The 19,993-nt window shown below is 37.7% G+C and overlaps 3 protein-coding genes across 4 annotated transcripts; 2 read left to right on the top strand and 1 right to left on the bottom strand.

Annotated features, from left to right (window-relative positions):
- Nucleotides 1-2,386: 2,386 nt before the first annotated feature.
- Nucleotides 2,387-5,076, bottom strand: LOC117637817 (protein ACCELERATED CELL DEATH 6-like). Its single transcript, XM_034372840.1, has 3 exons — nt 4,242-5,076; nt 3,593-4,134; nt 2,387-3,501 (listed from the first exon to the last, which is right to left on the bottom strand). The coding sequence occupies exons 1-3, from the start codon at nt 4,954-4,956 to the stop codon at nt 2,818-2,820; spliced, it is 1,941 nt and encodes a 646-aa protein (XP_034228731.1). The 5' UTR covers nt 4,957-5,076; the 3' UTR covers nt 2,387-2,817.
- Nucleotides 5,077-8,264: 3,188 nt separating this feature from the next.
- Nucleotides 8,265-12,826, top strand: LOC117637818 (proteasome assembly chaperone 2). Of its 2 annotated transcripts, none has more exons than XM_034372841.1 (7): nt 8,265-8,465; nt 8,631-8,796; nt 8,876-8,934; nt 9,050-9,168; nt 9,953-10,193; nt 10,424-10,547; nt 12,561-12,826. In XM_034372841.1, exons 1-7 carry the CDS (start codon nt 8,406-8,408, stop codon nt 12,638-12,640), a joined length of 849 nt encoding a protein of 282 aa, XP_034228732.1. In that variant the 5' UTR covers nt 8,265-8,405; the 3' UTR covers nt 12,641-12,826. The 2 variants fall into 2 exon arrangements, with proteins under 2 accessions (XP_034228732.1, XP_034228733.1); XM_034372842.1 differs by having other exon boundaries at nt 8,291-8,465; nt 8,661-8,796.
- Nucleotides 12,827-17,142: 4,316 nt separating this feature from the next.
- On the top strand, nt 17,143-18,946 carry LOC117636396 (allene oxide synthase 3-like). The gene has a single exon (XM_034370873.1). The coding sequence runs from the start codon at nt 17,282-17,284 to the stop codon at nt 18,725-18,727; it is 1,446 nt and encodes a 481-aa protein (XP_034226764.1). The 5' UTR covers nt 17,143-17,281; the 3' UTR covers nt 18,728-18,946.
- The last annotated feature ends 1,047 nt before the right edge of the window (nt 18,947-19,993 follow it).

Here is a 19,993-nt window from a genome sequence, read left to right as displayed (position 1 = left end):
TTTTTCTCCTACTTCTATCATACTTAATTATGACAAAAAAGAAGGAAAAAAAACACATATTGTCAAATTAAAGAAAGGGTTTTGAACTTCTGTGATCATGGTTGTTTGAATTGTTATTCTAAATTCTATTTAAAAGGGGTTATATTATATAACAATCAAATCATTCCAAAACGTGGGAGGAGATTCTTGGCATAGTCATTGACACTTGTCTCAAGTGCGTGTGAAGTTGTGGAATGAAAGTAATACACGTTTAAATTAAAGTTAAATAGATGATTGTTGTCTCTTATTAAGCTACAGATATTTTTTCATCCAAGCTTTTATATATACTTTATATACCCTTTCTTTTTTATATTTGTCTTGTAAACTACACGTACGATTAAATTAGCCATGGAAGTCAAGTCAGAGTAATTTGCATAATTCAGGAAGATCTTCCATAACTATTTTATTAATCTGGGGTTGCCTCCAAATCATCAAACACGTTTGTGAAACGATGAACATATCAACTTGTTGCCTCGGTTTTTTACGTAATGAAATATTATAAATCTGCACTAGTAGGGTTACATAAGAAAAACATAATTAAAAACCAAGGTGTAGAACCAGCTGGGCAAGAATTGATGATGACTGTTTCTACAAACAATACAATATACTAGAAAAGTCATTGATCTTATTCCGACCTCGATGATATTTTTTTTGCCAGAAACAATGAAGTCCGCTACAGTTATAAAACTCATGTCACCTTAGCCACTCCAAGGAAATTCAATTGCTTAGAGATAACTACACATAGAAAATAGGTCTTGCTTTCTTGGTCAAGTAGGTAGGCACGCATGTTCGATTTCACATCACACCTAAACTAAGTCTAAACTAGAGGTTAGAAATCAAAGTCTTCTATCTTCTCGCAACATATCTGAAGAAAAAAATTAGTGTAGGGCTTGTTGATTAATCTTAACATTAATGGACAGGTTTATGACAATTAATTCCTGGGCTCTAAAGTCTAACAAGCTGTCACTGCCAAAACTAGTAGTATTGTCTTTGTCGACCTATACAATTGGTTGATACATACAAATAATTGGTGTACGTAGGTGATGAGTCGTCCTCCCTGACAAGAAAATATAGGCCACAAAAATTTACTTTTGAATTTTAACCCATTTCGAAGTTTCGTAAGCTTGGTTAATATAGACGTGAAAAAATATTATTCGGAATCTGAGTATCAACCGAAAAAATTTCGTTGCGAGTTTATTTTAAGAGTTGTTTTCTTGAAATTCTTCTATTTTATTGTTCATATTAACATGATGTTGTAATGGTTTCTTATTGTTCATATCACCTCTTGCTAAATTCAGAAAAAGGATTTTAAACCTTCATGATCATGGGAACGTTTTTTGTGATACATGGCATGCGCGCCACCATTTGTCTGGGATTGTGCTTGAGTGGTGCTACATAGCATGGCATGATGACTTAAAAGTCAAAGGCAAACCAGTCCAAAAATGTCGAAGCCAAATTAATATTGTCGTCGGAAAAAGGCAAACCAGTCCAAAAATGTCGAAGCCAAACTAAGATTGTCGTCGGAAAAAGGCAATCGAAAAGGAAACGACGTTTTTAGGGAAAAATAGAGGAGGATACAGCTTCAAGAGTCAAAGTATGTGTATATAGAAGGGATCTTATGAGAAGCGTTGATGGCTTTGATAATTCCAGCTAATAATCCGCTTTTTGATGGTTTCCATGCAATGGCCTTAGAAATCCTAGCAACTTGACATAGTTTCAAGATGTCAATATGTCGACAACAGCATGTTAATAGTAAAACGTATTGACATGTATATGCACTTATTTTATATGTATATGGCGGCTCTTGGAACGTATCTTTTAAAGGTTTCGCTTTGAAAATTTTGGTACTGTTACATGACATTAGTTTTCTCTGATTGTCTGCGGCTTGGAGTTTGAAGGGGCTGAATATTAGTTTGCTGTAGGAATGTATCTTGATTTGCCTTACTCATGAATGGTTTATCCATCGGATGGAAGGTGAACTGTATTTGTTGAAGAAACAGATACCAGGATGACACTTGTAGGTATGCAGCAGAAGCTAGAAAGATGGGTGAGGATATTTTTTTTCTGGCTAAGGGCAACGAGCAAAATAATCTCTTTCTGGAAGGCCAAAATATTTGGTGGATCATCAAATCTTCATGCATGCCTATACGAACACCCTAAATTAATGAGAAATTTCCCTCCCTTGTTCATAAAAAAGAAGAAGAAGAGCAATTTGTGATGTTTCAAACATTGTAGATCTCCAAACTGAAATTTCATCATGCCAGTAAACAAAGAATTAATCTAGATGTGAGGTTAGCTGCTCAAATCTAGCAAGCTCAACAATGAAATGCAAAAGAAAAACAGAGCAAAAAAACAGGGGATGCAGAGGGTGGTTTGGCACCACTAGACTTCCCTTAATATTCAATATGAGAGGAGAGACATGTATTCTCTCTCTAATTCTATTACACAAATTGCTCTATTTTGTAAGAGCAGTAGAAGATATTTGAACTCATTGCAGTAATTAACAGTATCATAGTACAAAGGGTATGTTAACTTCTATATATGTCAACTTCTAATGCTTTTAAGGAGTATTTCTAATGGCGGCATAGGAGATAAATTTCTAGCAACAGAGAGGCTGTGGAACTAGGAGAACATATGAAGAGAAGTCTAGAAATAAATATAGAATGGGAGGAAGAGGCAAGAAATTAGAGGCGGCCGGTAGCACGCCATCTTGAACATAACTCACCATAGCTTTGATTGAGAATGTTTGAGAATCCAAAAGCTATTCTTCTCCCCATGTCAACCAACAATGTGAACCCCGTCATCGTCATCATCATCATCATATCTAGTTACGCTCAACAACAAACGGAAGATACAGTACAAGATGAACCGTGTAATGCGATTCTTGGAAGAAATTGGGACTATTAGTGGAACAAGCAGAGCTGATATGATGACGAGAAAGATTGAACCCGTAATGGCAACAAAGATCGAAAGCCAAATAAGGTTACTTGTTACTAGTGCAACACCAGCCATGAAAGCCATGAACATCATTGAGAGAGCTACCCCTAATATTGGCAATCCGAATCTTGCAGAAGCATAACTCATATCACCTGTTTGTGCCCAAAGAAGGGAAATTGCACCAGTTATTGAGCTATACATTGCAATGGTGTTGCATATCAGAAATGTTTTGAATGGCCAATCTGTAACCAAAGTTGCCATGCCTTCATCAAGTCCAGAGTTCTTATATCCACCCGGCACTGTGAAGCCAGCAGCAAAGGTTACCGTGGCAACGAGTGTCGACACCAACAAGAGATTGTTGACAGTCTGTCTGTGGCTGTCAGCATCCTCAGTGGCCCCAGAATGAAATTCTCCAGCTTTCTTAGTGTTCTTAAAATAATTAACTCTCGCCGGCTTTACTTTGGCAATAATCCTCTCTTGAGATCGTGAAGCATTAGCTAATGTCAAGGCCATAACTGTTAGAGGCTGCAAGGAGAGAAAAATTGCAGTTAATGATCCGCTCCTTTGCAAGGAGAGTTGAAATGTGAAGGCAATAAAATGGGTTAAGAAAATTAACCCTTCGAAGAAACAAGATCTTTTCACCCATCAACGACATTCGTGCAATGTCCATTGCCGTATGGCGTTCATGGTTCCTAATGCTTAAGTTAACCCTCTTATCCGATGCCAAAATGCTGACAGTCTTTGGATACCCTTGCCGAACTGCCAAATGCAGAGGTGTGTTTCCAAATCGATCTTTCTGATTGATAAGCCCTTCAAGCTCTCGCCTTTTGAGCAAATATTTTACCATGTTGTCTCTTCGATGCCAAACTGCCACATGTAGAATGTTCCATCTGTTACCGTCGAGCAAGTACCTTGATGGCGGGCAACGATTAAGATACATTTCGACAATCCTGATGTGGCCTTTTCTGGAGGCCAAATGTGCCGGTGTGAAGCCGTTTTTGTCCTGCTTGTATGGGCCATCAGGACATAAGCTTAACAACTTGTCTGCAGCTTCAGTGTCACCTATATGTGCTGCAAGTGTATGAGCAGTCATCCCCTCTTCATCGGATGAGTTGATCAAAGACGGATCAGTGTCCAAAAGTATTGCATCAAAGACACCTATAAGAATTTACAAAAAATATAATGGCAACCAAAAAGATTGTATTTGATTAAAATGTCAACCAAAAATGATGCTTAAAATTTAGTGGCAGAAAGAAATTATGTACCCTTATTCCTTCCTAAGATGGCAGCTCGAAGAACCGAGTTCCCTTCCCACCGGTTCTTAAAAAGATAGTAGCTGGAGCCATCTGGTTCAGTGCCTACTGGCTGATCTTGATAGCGGTAGAGCATTAAATTAACGAGCTCATGATTTCCAGCTTCAGCAGCAATGGAAATGGGAGTCTTGTTGTGCATATTTGGAGAATACCACATCGATCCATCTATTAAAATCAACAACTTAGCCACCTCTATGTGCCCATTTTCCATGGCCACGTGCAGCGCCGTGTTCCCTCTGTTATTCTTTTCCCTCAGCATATCAGTTTGAGGAAATTCTACAAGAGAACGGACAGTGGACCGGTTCCCTACGGATGCTGCTAAGTGCAGCGGGAGGTTTCCGTCGTTGTTTTTCGTTAGGATGAGCTCCGGTGATTGGTAGCGCAGCCGTTCGACACGGGCAGCGTCGCCTACACTCGCGGCGAAGTGAACCAGGGTGTTGCCAAGGGGGCTTACTTGGAGCAATTCCATCTGCAGTTCTTCTTTAGAGGTTGTGTAGCTGTATATTTCAGGGTCCATGCATTTGTCAATACTAATTTCATCCTCGTTCGTGGAGTTCCAGTTCTCAGAGTGCTTAGCAGACTCGATATCCCCTGCGTCGTGCTCACGAGCAATCTCCTCCATAGCCACCGCCATTTCAGTATCTTCTGTTGAACTTGAAGCAGCCATTGTTTACCAATTAATTGTGTGAATCTAAAACTAAAACCCAAGAGAAGAAACTTACAAGCTAAGGAGGAAGATGGGAGAACAAAGTGGAAACAAGGACCTGCAACCTACTACTACTGATGAAGAAGAAGACTCTGTTTTTTCTACGAACAATATAATAAGAATTGGGGAGTTCATATTTCAGGAGTCAACGGCCAAGGTCTTGTTCAACCATGAAAAAGTCAGGATTCTCATCCAATAATTGAGTCCAATTCTGCTTTACCCAAAACGTTTGTGCCCCTTTTCCTTTCTTTTCCGTCTATCTTCTCCTCTCTTTTTTTTTTTTTTTTTTCTTTTTTTTTTTTTTTTTTTTTTCTCTCTTTCTTTTCCTTCTCTTTAGTTTTCTCTCCTCTCTCTTTTTTTTCTTTTTTTTTTTTTAAAAAGAAAATTTATTTCCTTCTCTCTTCTCTCCTCTTTCTCTCTTTCTATTTTTTTTTCTTCTCCTTCTCTGTTCTCTCCTCTCTTCTCTCTATCTTTTTTTTTCTTTTTTTTTTTCTTATATTTTATCTCCTCTCTCCGTTTTTTTATTTAAATTTTTTCAGTTTTGAGTTTTGTAACATGTATGTTATTATTTATGAACTCGTTACACGACTCGAAACCCACACGATAAAAGACGATCCGAACCTGACATAACACATTTATTAAATGGGTTGGGTTCAGATTGAGCATTCTTGATAAGTTTATTATCCCGACACGACACGATCCATTGCCAACCCTAGTTTCTGCTAGTATTGTTTTGCACATGCCAGACTCTCTCTCTCTCTGGTTGATCAGATATGAAAAAAAGAAAAAGACAAAAAGAAGACATGTTCCTGTTCTTTTGTCTTGGCTTTCAACCCATGAACAAGTTTTAAAGAGTCTCCTGTTATTTCGTTTTTATTTAACTCAACTATGGGTCCTGATAAAAATTGGTTTTTTAGGGACAAATAGGAGAAGATTCAAGAGTCAACATTAATATGTGTTGGACTTATTGTAAACTAAAAACAAATAGAAACCAAATTGTGTATACAATTCAATCACCTAAACTATAATAAGGGAAATTTAAAATGTGGCGTTTCTATAGAATAAGAGATCTTAAGATGAAGGTTTGGTAAGTCTTGCTAACCCTGTTAGAAGAACTCCTAGCAACTTGGCATAGTTTTAAGGTGTCGGTTGAAAGGGTTTCTCTCAAAAGAACATAAAGGATGGACTACCAATATGTACTGATAATATGTGTAGGGGTCTTTTTATTCCAGCAGCCTGACAAATGGGCTTGGGCTGCCGAAAAGAGAAACAAGTGAAATTACCCCCTATGCTTGAGTTCAAAAATTAGGCCCCAAAAATGCTTCGAAAGGGTAGTGCAGCCTTAGGAAGCATCTTGGTTACCTTCACCAACAAAAATAATGGCTACTTACAGATAAATTCTTAGTGCTTGCAGGTAGAATCTTAGCTTGGCATGAGAGGCTTGTGGCATGAGAGCAAAACAATCATGAGTTTAGCATAAACAAAGAGAGGGCTGTGAATTCCTATGAGAAACAGTGTTTTAAAACAAGAAGGAATGTATTCTAAGAGGGTTTGTTGAAGAGGGAGAGAGATGGGGGTATGATGGGTGTGTTGAGTAGTTTCCGGCAGCTTGACGAAAAGTCTGTCAATCTATGAAGTGTTTTAACAGAAGAGAAAATGGGAGGAGATGGATGAATATGGCTCAAAATTGCAGAGGCTTCAAGGAGGAGAGATAAAGCTTGCTCCCCAGATGTGTGTTGCTTAGGATAAAGAAGAAGGAGATAGAAGGTGAGGCACGTGGGCTTGATGTTAGCAGTTAGAGAATAAGCTTGCTCGACTGCTCTAGTTGAGTTTAATGGGTAGGAGGTACCTCCTTTTATAGTTGTTGGAAGCTCCTCCTTCCCAAGAAACCCTAATGGGTTCTCTCCAATTTTGCCAAGTCTCTCATTTCATTTATCTTTTCTCCCTTCGATCCATCCCATTTTGTGAAATTCTCCTCTGCCCAATCGCACCAAAAACAGGGTTTTGGGAGCTCTAGGCTTATTAGTGGTGATTTCTTATTTTTGATTGTCATTTCTCCTCCTTTCCTCCCCTACTTCATGGCAAGATCTGGTGGGGGGAAAGAAATTGGTATGTATGCTGGTTTGAAGGGTGTTTTGCTTAAACATCCCTTGGTTTTCCTAATGGCTTGCATTGGGTTTGTCTTTGGTAATGTGCTGGAGTTTTCCAGCTTCCTGAGCGTACAAACATCTCCTGGTTTTCTATCGTGGTTTCATTTCAAACCATGTGCTGGGGATTTTTTGGATATTTTCTAAACCACTTGGGCTATTTAGGGCTTCCTAAGGTGATGGGTTAGTGTATTTAAGGGAATGGGTCAACCTCCTAAGTGATGGACTATTTTTATTGAGATGATGAGCTAATTTTTCCTAAAGTATTGGGCTATTTCTCTCTTTTATGCTTACCCACATATTTGGGCTCAAGAAATGGGCTTGAGTTTTGGGGCTCCCAAGCAGCCCAAAACTCTCATTTCTCGACTCATCAATGGGTCTCATGAAAGCTCGTTACCATCTATACCACAACTCACTCAAGCAAGCCTTGGGCGTTTGCATGGCTTGTGCCCACTTAAGCTTGTAGCGTGGCTAGGTGTAGTAATAATGATTTTTCGATTGGTATTGCATGTTGCTTGGCGTGCTTGAATTTTATATCCTTTAAAAAAGGATACGATGCTTAACGGGATAATTAGCATGAGCTTGTAGAGTCAGTGCCTTTTATAGGCTTATTTCGATTCTTAGCGTGACGGATTGCATATTTATTTGGCATGACACGTGGTCGTGGCTCATGCAAGCGTGAATGACGAACTTTCGCGTGCTCCAAATCGGGTCTTTTCTTAATAAGGCATTGCGTTGGGCCGAAAATTTATTTGAGCCCAACCCTAAATTTTTGGGCCTCAACAACATGTCACTAATAAAGCATATCAACACGCTATTGATACATTTTTGTCATCTTCAATACAAAACTTATATCCTTTAATAAACAACTACTTGTCAAATGAATGAGTCCCGTTTTCTCTATACCCAAAGAAACATTCCGCGAACCAAATAGACACTAAGAAAACTCAATTAATTAGAATCCCATAACACCCTTGTAAAGAAAAATTCTTGTGCACAACCTTATTTCAGAAATAATTATCATGAAGCTTTTCTCGCATTACAATAATTTTTTTGTTACGATCATTATGTGGTGTTAGACTTTTAGTTGGCCCAATTTAGCCAAGGCCCCAAAACTAGGACTAATGGAGCCCAGAATCGGCCCACATATATTTTCTTCCCCAAAAAGTTTCCTCCTCTTCTTCAGCTTGAACAACCTCCCTCACATTCAGAGTCACCGGCTCACCGATCATACATTTCAGCAATTTCCTGCTTTGCTCGGCAATGGAATTCGTTCCTGAACAAGGAAAACGCGTCAACGGCGACTCTTCCACTCTGATCCTGGTCAGTTCAATTTTCTAGGGCAGTGGCTATTCTTTCTAATTTTTTAGTTAATGTTTAGCTAGGAGTTTTTTTTTTTTTTTTCCCGGACGGTTGAGCTCTCTTTGGTTGCTTAGAAAGTCTAGGAAAATTTGAAAATTTGAAAATTTGAATCTTTATGGAATGCAGCCGGCTTTGTCTATTGGAAATGTGGGGCAGCTTGCAGTGGACCTCTTAGTTGCGTCAACGAGAGCTGAGAGAATTGGGTATTTGGATACTCCCTATGTGCTTCCATGCGTTGGCAACGACGCATATGGGCCTGTTCCAAATGGCGAGCTTGCTCTCCCTCTTGAAGGTCTCTCTTACTTCTCTTTCTTACTTAGCTTTAAAAAGAAAAATCTGTTTTTTAAATGAATTCATATTTGGGTTTGCAGCTTATGATTCGTCTGCTAATGCAATGAATTTAATCCAACAAAGGTCTCCTGTTGTTAAGGTACGCTTGAACCTTCTGCTACACATTTGGGATTGTTTCGGTCCTTTCATCTTTCTCGTTGTAGTGCTGTGCTTTTGAATCTTAAAGGTTTTAAAAAAATGGTAATTCTAAACAGGGAAGGATGATTGAATTTGCTAAAAACTTGGCTGATTATGTTGCTGCTAGTGGAAAGAAGCATGTTGTCGTGCTCTCAAGCTTAGATTTTGGGAGGTGGCAGAGAGTTGATATGTCAAGGTATAATGAGCAGGGTTCTCGTTTTCTGTTAGCTTTTTAAAATTTTTGAAGTTTTTTCGTTTAATGGCTATGAGTAAGTTATTCGGTCAGCTCAGACCAGTGCCCTGGCAAGTAAGCATTTCATGCACCTAGTTTTTAAAAATTCCTTAATACTTCGAATGCATCAACTAGGGAAGTGCGTTTATATAGGAATGTAGCTGATTGGATGAAAAATATTTAGGTCAAACTCTCAACCTAATAAGCTAAATACTTGATTTTGGTAAATCTAAATATTCCAGAGGAAGGGAATGACAAATATTGAAACATCTCTTAAGATTGTTAAAATACAAACATCTTGTAATTTGTTTTGAACTAAAACTACTTTACTCTCTCTCTGCAACAATTGCACGATCATTGCCCTCTTGGATCTAACTGTTGTATTCCCCTAGAATTCTGGCATTTCCTGCTTGGCACTGCAGCTTCTTAGTTTGGTGTATTTTTGCATCTTATGTTTGCTTTTACTTCGTAGAGTTTGGTAATGATACCATAAAAATATTATACCTTCTTCAGTTAAAGTTTCATTTGAGAATAAACTTTCTGGTGTACTTCAGGAATTGTACCAAGAACTTGGAACCGATGTGGAAACTAAACATTTCCATTCTTCAAACATGCATAACTAGTCATAAAAGATAATTATATGCTTTTGAACTCTATTGTTCGTACAATGATGTGGTTGGGGAGCTGGATGGCCTGTTGTTTTATGTGCTTTTTTGAAATGCTGATTTATCTTTTGGCGACATACCAGTGGTTTGCAGACGCTTTACCTGTCTAGCACCAATTCAGATGGAACAGATGATTACTGCGAACAGCTTGGGTGGAAAAAACTGCAGGAATATAAACCCACTCAGAAGGCTTGGAAGTATCTCAGCGCATTAGCTGAAGGCAATGCCATACCAGAGAGCATCTTGCCCTTTGAAGGTGAACTAGAAGAAGAAGAATATTACTACCCGAGCTTGCCTTTTGCCGCACTCTTTTCTTGTCTCAAGGTATTCTTTGCAATGCATACCCAAGACTGCAATAAGTGGACGTGGACAGTTGTTCCCAAACATGGGGGGTTCCCCTTGGCGAACACCCTATTTATGTTTTGCAATAAATGTGTTCATGCCAACTGGTTGCAATCATTTCCGTTTCAATCTCTCTCGCCCAAATGCGTAAACCATGAATTACAAGGAAATTTTGTATTTTATTTATCCTATGGTTTCTCTTATTGAATCAGGCCAAAGGATTGAAGGTCACATGCTTATTTTGCTACTGCTCAGAAGGGGACAACATACCTGATGCTTTCCATTTGGCTGAAGCAGCATGCAAACTTCTGGACTTGAGTCCCAGTAATTTCCAGGGTTAGTTTCTCTTCAATGAATAGCTATAACTATTTCACTATTTAATGAAGGCTTTTTATCACAAAACGTCCCTGAGGTTTGCAAAACTATCACGTTGCGTCCCTTATGTTTTTTTGTGTCATTTGTGGTCCTTAAGGTTAATACGTGTGCTCACAAATAGTCCTTGATGTCAAGTTCCGTCCAAAAATCTGTTAAATTGATGACGTGGCACACATGTGGGTCTCACATATCCAATGATATGATGCCACATGGATTAAATAAAAAAAATACATTTGAAACTTATAAAAAATTTTAAAAACTTAAAAGAAAAGAAAACATATTGAAAACAAAAAAAACAAAATCACCATCATCTTCTCCATCGCACTAAACCCCAACCCTCACCATTCTCCCTTCCCCATTTTTCTCCTCGCTCCGAGCCACATCACCCCCCGCCCCTCCCTCTCCCTCTCAGACCTCCAACAGCCACACCCTATCCTCACCCACCCTTCGCACCACTGCCCCGCCCTCCTCATTTTCTCTCCCTCTTTGTCTCTCTTCCCTCCTCTCTTTTTTTGACAGCAACCAACAGCAGCAAAATAAAATCGAATGCCAAAATTTTATCCCCGAAAATTCACAAACAAGAAAGAATTCATGTAATTTCACCCCATTTTTGTATTATAAAAATAATTACAACATCCAATTTTGGGCTTTGGTGGTGGAGATTAGACGGGCAGTGGGTGAGGGGTGATCAAGGTTTGGGCTGGCTGTTGTGGGTGTTGATTTGAGATAGCGGGTTGGGATATGGAAGGAGGTTGGATGGGAGCGTAGACGTTTGTATAGAGCAGAGCTTTGGTTTATTATTTATTAATAAATAGGATTTTAAGAAGGAGAAAGCAAGCAGAGCAGCTGAATCTAAAAACTTTCAAAGTACTTGGAACCCCAGAAGAAGGACCAAAAACCAAACCCAAGGCACTCGCTCACTGTTGGAGCTGAAGGAGGTGGTGAATTTTATTTTGTTTTTTAATTTTTTGAAGTTTTTTAATGGTTTATAATTTGAAATTATTTTTTAAAATGTATTTTTTTATTTAATCCACGTGGCGTCATAACAGTGGATATGTGAGACCCACATGTGTGCCACATCATCAATTTAACAGATTTTTGGATGGAACTTGACGGCAAGGACTATTTGTGAGCACACGTATTAACCTTAAGGACCACAAATGACACAAAAAAACATAAAGGATGCAATCTGATAGTTTCGCAAACCTTAGGGATGTCTTGTGATAAATGAATTTTGTTTGAGAGGAAGTGTTGTCATTCCCATAAGCTTTATTTTTTGTTTTGCCTGTTCTCTTTGATTAGCACGTGTGTTAATCTTAATACTTTCTTATTCTTTAAAGAAAATGTAGTGATTTTAATTTAATGCGTGTCATTTTAAGTCTTGATTTCTTGGTCGGTAATGCTTTAGAAATAGATATTGTGTCTTTTTGTGTGCAGGTGGCACATGTATGTTTCATAGCATGTGCTGATCAACATTCAGAGTGCCGACAGGAAGTTGAGATTTTGTCAATATATAGATTTTTTATTTATCATTCTCTTCACTGGTCAGATTTTATAATTCATTAGGTTGTCCTAGAAGAATGGTTACCCAAGGGCATGATTTCAGCCCCAGTCCTAGCCCATCCTGAATGGGGGTGATTTACCCAACTATAAATTGGATGTAGGATGGTGATGAACTAAAATTAAACCCTGAGGCAGGGTTTGGCAAGGATGCAATTGCCTTGCGTGACCACAGCTACCTAAATCGTCATCCATTATGTTGTCAGTTATTATTCTGAGTTCACATTCTTAATTATCGATTTTATAGCTTAACGTTTTATTAGAAGCATTCAGGCTATTATTAAAAGTTGTAAACTTTAGCCAATATTTAAAAAGATCCTTGATTTTCCCCTTTCCGAACCCCAATTTTTTTTCCTAGAAGCCTGAGTTTCTTGATGTTAGTGGTATACTCATCTTCACTAATGGTTTGTGCAGGCAACAGCAATGATAAATGGTTTATTCCATTGTCTTGGAAGACTCTGTATGGACCACCGGCAGACATGTCTCTCTTTTAGACAGGATTCCTCTCACCTGAGGTAAGATCTGCAAGGATGGAGTTCCTTCAGAAGTTTTGTTTGTAACAAGAGAAAATGTATCAATAGAACTTATTGGGTCGAGAAGTTGAATATGTACATTCTTCAGACTCATATGAAAATACAAAAAATGTTCTATCCAGCTATGGTTCCCCCATTATTTTCAGCTCTGCGTTGTGTCGTTGACGATTACATTAACTTCTTGATTTGAATACTCGTAATTCTTTTCTTGGTAGATTATTTATTAAGCAGGCTAAACAACAGGCGATGACTTTGCTTTTACAAAACAGAGTGATTATCTGTCACGTTTACCGTCATGTTATGATCTTGAAAGGGTACAGTATTTGCACCTAAAACCAAAAGCTCTTAGTCAGCAATTCATAATGATAGGCTTTGATTGTTTGGTTGATGGAGGGAGTGGAGAATTCTCTACAATGATACTCTTCCTACCCTTATTTTTCGTTGAATTATTTACTCTGCTAGCGACGTTAGCATGTGATGTTCATTTCTTAAATCTACTCTCTGTATATGTGAAAATGTAAAATGCGTTGACCGTGACGGGTCACCTGTTCTTGTACATCATGGGGTAAAGTGGTTATATAAAATAAATATATAGGTTGGAGAGTGCTAGCGTCAAGAGCTCCACAATGTGTTGTATATCATGGGATAAAGTGGTTTTGTAAATTAACTATATAGGTTGGAGGAGTGCTAGCGTCAATCGACCAATGCATTCTGAGTTGTTGATCAATGTGGCCTTTATAATGAGTCCCATAATCATCCATTGTTCAGTATGTGGTGTGCGAAAGACGCTAACACTCTTCATCTTGGTTTGGCATTACCCTTCTTAGTATGCTATGCGTTGAAGAAGTAGAGACCAATACTCCATGGAATTAAGCGCGCATATGGTATGGTTAGATCAGTGGCATAATTGAAGAGAGGAAAGGAAAAGTAATGGGAAAGCGAGAAGAAACAGGGTGGGAGAAATAACACATGAATCATATGCTTTAAATTTTGTTATGCCTTTCTTGTCTCTCCTGTCTACCGCTTTGATTAAACTAGGAAAAATAATTAAGGAGGTTGTTTGAGAGTGCTTACATAGGAAGTAGTTTTACTCATAAACGTTTTTCTGTCACTAAAATAAGTCTGAAACATCTACGAAACGAGATTTCTATGTTTTTTTTTTTTTTGGGCATGACAGCATTTTATTTTATAGACGGACATATGAATATGAACAAAGGAATATGCAATCAGAATGGATCCAATGGTATGATTCATGAGTGTGAAGTGATAAATATAATTCCTAATTTGATGCCCTAATCAGGTTAGGTAACAATTTTTAAAACGTAATTTGGCATTATATACACATTTATTTTTCACAAATCACGATTCACATGGACCTTTTCAAATTACGCCAGAATTTTTCGGAATTGACTTGTTTGTCACAATGCAGATATAAAATGTGCCAAAGTTGATTCTTTTTTGTTATTTTATAGCTAGTGTCGAGGAAAAGATAAGGTAGAGGAGGTAAATGAAATCTTTTGTAATTATAATAACATATACATCTTTAGTCATCCATGTTAATTAATAACATATACATCTTAATGCAGAGAGTCCTAGGATTTAGATTGGCACTTTTCATTATATACATAACGTACTTCTTCATTGGAAAGTCGTTCAAACCTAAAGTCTCCCATTAGACTTTTGAGAAACAGAAAAACTTTATAATACTTTATAGTTTGCGTGCAACAAACATTGTCAACTTATGCATACATGGGCTTAATCAAGTTGGCTGGAGCGAATGTGCTCTTCATTCTGTAATCGAGTTTGAATCTTCCTCCTTTGATTTAGATTAGATTAAAATAGAATATCGTTTGTATACAAATTTTTTAAATTAAAAAAAAACCATTGTCAACTTACTAGTGATTAATTTTCAGCTCTAATGCTGTTGTTTATTTCCGAAAGCAAAAAGCAAAAAGTCTTTTTATTTTTATTTCTTTGGACATCAAATCAGCTTGACAGGCTCTTGGTTTAGAGTTTTTTTTTCTCCCCTGGTTTTAGTTTTTTGTTCAATATCTTTGAATGGGTAGAGGTATAAAATCTCATTCAAGCCGCAAGGATGTGATCAAGTTGTTCACGCATTTATATAGTTTGTCTTAGAAGTTATGCTCTTCAAATTTATATTGTAACTTGACTTATATAATAAATACATTGGAGCCTGTATAATTTATATTATTTACATACTAATTTGTCCAAAAAAAAAAAGTCACGAGGAAATTTCATTAAGCCACTTGGACATATGTAAAAGGAAAAGTCAGGAAATATGTTTGGAAAAAAAAAAAAAATTAATTCAATTTCCTGACTCTTTCATTAAGCCACGAGGACATATGTTTGTAAAAAAAGGGTCATTGAAGTTGAAATTAAACGTCAAGAAATATGTGATCAAGTTGATAATAATTTTACAGAAAATTTGTTATAGGAAGGACATGAACACAGCAGCATATTTCCTAACTTTTAATTTCAACTTCAATGGCACAGGGTATATTCATTGGCCGACCTACATAGAGCCTAGTGTGGGCAGCTGCCTACGCTTAATTTCTTCTTCAACCATGTAGGCTACAGTAAATAAGATATTTGGCCAACAAATAAATAAAACCTTCAAGATTTTAACCTAAATTTCCCATATTCAAAATATCAAGGCCTCAAAATTGACAAAATATCAAGTTCCAGTTAAAAAAATGACCTAGTTTGACCTCTCTCGCACGTGCATTTTGTGTTTATAAAATAAATAAATAAATAAATATATAATAATGCTACATAAATAAATATTATTATATTATGATATAATATTTATGTCCACACTTTGAAAAGATGCTGGGTTAGCGCTGTATTTATTACATTAACACTCTAACCCATCACATGTTAGCTTACAAAAGAAAAGTCCTTTTACATTAAAACAAACCAACCCAATTGATTGTGTACAACCAAATTATTTTATCGATATTATTTTTATTTAAAATCAATCAATAAATAAGCAAGAGATTTATAATTCTAGTTGTTAAAAATCGATTATCTTTATACCGACGTCCTGTGTTGGAATTCCGCCCACCCTAGTATCACTTGTATAAGAACTTTAAAAATAAACTTTAGGGGAGAACGTGTTGTAAAGACAAAATCATTGGTGTCCCCGCAGCCGTACTAGGTTCATGTCCCATGCCTTTTGATGTCATTAGAAGATGGGACAAAATACCCTTCCCTAATTCTGTTTGGATTTTTGGTCCAACCAACTAAAACCACATGAATTAGATGAACAAGGGCACAGAATACTATTCAACCATTTTCTTCTTCAATTTCATTACTTCACGTTAGTTTAATTTTCCCTCTGCTGCAAATCTTATCCTTCTTGGTTCAGAGAGGAACTAGGGTTCAAGGACCCCAATTGGACCCAGGCTGAAAATTACAAACCCATGCAGCAACTTTTATAGAATATTTGTTTAAAAATACTTTTTTACCCCCAGCCCCCACCACAGGTTACCACCCAATATCCATTGCCGGTCCTGAGATTTTGAAGGCCCTGTGCAAAACTTAAACGAGAGCCTTCACATAATCTAATATGAAAATATTTAAGATAAAAAAAAATTTGCCATGACTTAATACCATAAGATAATTTTTTTAATAACTAAAATTCGTCATCGAGATTAGCATGCAATGGCAATCATAAATCAAATTTACAAAAAATTTTATGTTTCAATTTGAGAAAAAGGAAGAGGAAGAAGAAGACTAACTTTTTTGTTTTGTTTTGAGTGGGTGAAAACATACACTAAATTTTTTTTTGATTGATTGGAAAAATCTTGTATATATTGCTTTCCTCTTCTTTGGCGTGTTTCCTTATTTTTGTTTTTTTAAACATGTTTTTCGTTTTTTTTTCTTTTGTTAAAGCAGTTATCTTTGTATTAAGGTCCTGTGTTTGAATTCCGTCTTCTCTAATATCACTTGTATAAAAACTAAAATTTTAAAAAAAACCTTAAAAAAAACTTCAGGCGAGAAAGTGTTGTAAAGACAAAGTCATTGGTGTCCCGGCAGCCATACAAGGTTTGTATAAGAAACTACACACATGTTCCATGCGTTTTTGATGTCATTAGAAGATGGGACAAAATACCCTTCTCTATTTTATCGTTAAAACACATGAATTAGATGATCAAGGGCACAAAATACTATTCTACCATTTTCTTCTTCAATTTCATTACTCCACGTTGGTTTAATTTTCCCTCTGCTGCAAATCTTATCCTTCTTGGTTCAAAGAGGAACTAGGATAGAAGGGGACCCCAATCGGACCCAGGCTGAAAAGTAAAAACACATGTAGCAACTTTTATAGAATATTTGTTTAAAAATACTTTTCTACCCCTAGCCCCCACCACAGGTTACCACCCTATATCTATATATATATATATATATAAGGGAACTACGCTATTGATATGACCATAAGCTACACAATTATTTAACCTAACTTTCCCAGTCTGCACCCCAAAGCAAGCACATCCCTTATTTTAAAACCTCGTACAACTCATCCCACATTGCCTTCAAAAATCCCACCTCTTCCCCATCCCAAAGCACAATTATCAAACCATGTCTTCTTCTTCTTCTTCTTCACCAAACAACCTTCCATTGAAGCCAATCCCTGGAGACTATGGCTGGCCATTTTTTGGACACATCAAAGATCGCTATGACTACTTCTACAACCAAGGCCGATACGATTTCTTCAAAACCAGAATAGAAAAATACCAGTCCACAGTCTTCCGCACAAACATGCCTCCCGGCATCCTCATTGCTTCGAACCCTAAAGTCATCGCTCTGCTCGATGCCAAGAGCTTCCCAATTATCTTTGACAACACCAAAGTCTTGAGACGCGACGTTTTGGACGGCACTTACATGCCCTCCACCGCCTACACCGGCGGCTACCGCGTCTGCGCTTATCTTGACCCTTCGGAGCCCAACCACGCCACTCTCAAGAGCTACTTCACAGCCCTACTCGCTTCTCAGCACACCAAATTTATACCCCTCTTCCAGAGCTCCACCTCTGACATGTTTCTCAACTTGGAAGCCCAACTCTCCAAAGATGGCAAGGCATACTTCAACACACTGAGCGACGACATGTCATTCAATTTCGCTTTTGAGCTGTTTTGTGGTCAGAGCCCGTCAAACACAAAGCTCGGCTCCAAAGGGCCCAGCCTGGTCACTCTTTGGCTCTTTCCACAGCTTGCCCCTCAGATTACGTTTGGGTTGCCAAAGTTTCTAGCGCTTGCTGAAGATTTCTTGCTGCACACGTTCTCCTACCCTGCCTTTCTCGTCAAATCCCCTTACAAGAAGCTGTACGATGCCTTTTACGAGTCCGCCGCTTCGGCTTTGGACTTGGCTGAGGGTAAATTCGGACTTTCACGTGAGGAAGCTTGTCACAATCTGCTGTTCGTGGCTGGCTTCAACGCATTTGGTGGCATGAAGCTTTTGTTTCCTGCTTTGATCAAGTGGGTTGCGTCAGGAGGAGAGGAGCTTCACCGCGAGCTCCGTAATGAAATCAGAGCCGTTCTTAAAGAAAGCGAAGGTGAAGTCACTTTTGCAGCGCTGGAGAAGATGACTTTGACTAAATCAGTGGTTTATGAAGCCTTGAGGATCGAGCCTCCTGTACCGTACCAGTACGGGAAGGCCAAGGAGGATATCGTGATCCAAAGCCACGATGCCACATTTGAGATCAAGAAAGGTGAGATGATCTTTGGAAATCAGAATTTTGTTGGGAAGGATCCGAAGGTTTTTGAGAACCCAGAGGAGTTTGTGGCCCACAGGTTTGTGGGGGAGGGAGAGAAACTGCTGAAGTACCTTTACTGGTCCAACGGTCGTCAGATGGATGATCATCCGACGGCTGAGAATAAGCAGTGCCCGGGAAAGGATTTGGTGGTGCTCATTTCCAGGTTAATGTTGGTGGAGTTTTTCCTTCGATATGACACTTTTACCGTCGACGCCGGCACGGTGTTGTTGGGTTCATCCGTGACGTTCAAATCATTGACCAAAGCCTCATGAATTTGATCAAACATAAACTTTCATTTTATTTATTTTTAATGATTCAATTAATCCTATATACCCTATAAAATAAAAACTATTCCTTGTAAGCCTTGCTAATTTATTTATTTTTGCTTGTATTGTTAACTTATTTGTTTAGTGTATTATGTATAATTTACGTAACTTTGTATTTAAGGAAATCAATCAATGTAAAGTGGTGAATTCAATTTATGCACACTTCATTCATGTGTGAATTGCAGCTGAGAAACTGCAAAAACCAGAAGTAGTAAAATTTTGTAAGTTCAACAGCATTACCGGGAGCAATAAGTATATAATGGAGAGAGACACAACTTTAACGTGGTTCGGTTATGCCTACATCCATGCACTGCAAGGTTCTTCCACAGTGTAAAATAATGGGATACAATTAATACACACTACTACAAAAAAGCAAAAAGACGACGGTAAATCACCGTCGTGTATTCAGTTTTTCAGCGGTCGTGGAATCCACCGTCATCTTTTCCCTAATAAACCACGACGCTAAATCCCCGTCGTCGTTAAAATATACAACGTCATCAACAAATAAAAAACGACGGCTTTTTACTGCAAAAAGATCGAAAAAAGCAGTCGGGGATGAGAATATACGACCAACTCTCTAAACAAACCGGCGTTAAAAAGGAAAAATATGACACATATTAACAGAACAAGGCCGCAAAATAGACATACAACGACGAAAATTAAAATAATACGCCGTTAAATATCATTTTCACGACAACAACAAATATGACGTCTTTAAGGACATTAGAAGACGACGTTATTTATTCCTACTACGTCGCCTAGATAAAAACAGCCGTCGTATAATACATTTTCCACTTCGATTTTTATATAAAAGATGACGTGGAAATAGTTGTCGGTGTCATTATTTACGACGTATGTATTTATATAATAGACGTTGAAAAAACAAACAACGTCGGTTAGTAATATATGAGAGTCGTATTACAAAATTTGTACGTCCTATTTTCAGAAACAAACAACGACGATAGTCGAGGAACAGACGTGTTTAGTCTGCATAAGTTTTAAAAAATAGTCGAGGATTAGAATAGACGACCAACACAAACAAATCACCGTCGTTAAAAAGGAAAAATATGACAAATATTAGAAGAACAAGGCCGCAAGATAGACATACAATGACGATAACTAAAACACTACGCCGTTAAATATAATTTTCACGACAAGAAAAAATATGACATTTTTAAATACATGAGAAGACGACGTTATTGAAAACTACTA

Source organism: Prunus dulcis, chromosome 8 (assembly GCF_902201215.1).
Source record: "Prunus dulcis chromosome 8, ALMONDv2, whole genome shotgun sequence".
NCBI lineage: Eukaryota > Viridiplantae > Streptophyta > Magnoliopsida > Rosales > Rosaceae > Prunus > Prunus dulcis.
Note: the sequence above shows the minus strand (reverse complement) of the source record. Positions and strands in the feature narration are given on the sequence as shown.